At 40.6% G+C, this 1,127-nt stretch overlaps 1 protein-coding gene across 1 annotated transcript in view; it reads right to left on the reverse strand.

Moving 5' to 3' along the window:
* The window catches only part of LOC102763280 (complement factor H), a 73,877-nt gene that overhangs the window by 53,984 nt on the left and 18,766 nt on the right, over positions 1-1,127 (reverse strand). Inside the window, exon 8 of the mRNA XM_015559997.1 lies at positions 883-1,125. Coding sequence (XP_015415483.1) covers positions 883-1,125 — 243 coding nt within the window. The remainder of the gene's footprint in view (positions 1-882; positions 1,126-1,127) is intronic.

Here is a 1,127-nt window from a genome sequence, read left to right on the forward strand (position 1 = left end):
AAAATTGAAACTAAAACTATAATACTAAAAATAATAAGCACATTTCCTCTTTCCTAATAACAGTGTTCTAATAAACAGTTGACCACAATTTAATATAAAATGAGTCTGATATGGATACAACATCATTTTTGCTCTGGCTGGTTCCCATGGTACGTATGGAAATGGAAAGCAATGGAAACAATAGGAACGGACATTTTAAATATCTCCTTCACTTAAAGTGAATGAAAACTGTCACCGCGTGGCTTTGGGATGAATGAGACAAAATGAGCGAACTGTCTAGGGAATGTTCATGAACTTCGAAGTCATCAAGCAGAGAGCTCCCTCCCTGCCGCGGACGCTGGCTGTGTAGGAGCATCTCACAGTCTCCACTCACTGCACATCCCTGTAGGCTTCCTGGAGGAAGTGGCTGCTCAGAAGAGGAGCTTCCCTGCAGCACCGAACACATAAATCACACAAGTGACATTCCCCTAACCTGTGTCCTGTGAGCGCACATTTCACTTACAAACCTAACTTTTATGTCTAGGAACTGAGACTCTGAGAGGAAATTCTGATCACCTGCAGACAGGTAAACAGGGCAGGACCTCAGCTCACAATGGATGAGCTTACAGCGGAATGCACACAGGCCCGTAGGCAGTTTGCAAATCGCAGGATGGTTTACGGGGATAAACCTTGAACTGAATGATGGACTTACATCTACCTCACTAGTAATTTACTGTAACCGATAAAAAAAGTACATATGTTTTCTAAAAAATTTCTTATTTAGTGTTTTCAAATAGAACTATGTCAGCTTCCACCACCCCACAAAAAAGAAATCAGTAAAGTAAACATTCATTCATCAGCCATTAAAATAACGGACACCACTGGTGGTCATGAATGACTTACTAATGCATCTGGGTTGAGCTGACCATCCATTCCGGAGACATGTAATAGACCCGGATGTCTGACCATCTTCTGTTACATAATCTTGTTTGCACTTATATTTTACTCTTTGATTTAAGAGATATGTAGATCCAGGCTCAGCAATAAATCCATTCTCAATTTTTACCTTTGACTTTAAACATGTTTCTAAAAGGAAGAGAGCGTAAGGAAACGGTAAGCATATGGTCAGGAAACAGTTTCCTAAGGAC

The sequence above is a fragment of the Myotis davidii genome, unplaced genomic scaffold (genome assembly GCF_000327345.1).
Source record: "Myotis davidii unplaced genomic scaffold, ASM32734v1 scaffold875, whole genome shotgun sequence".
Taxonomy (NCBI): Eukaryota; Metazoa; Chordata; class Mammalia; order Chiroptera; family Vespertilionidae; genus Myotis; species Myotis davidii.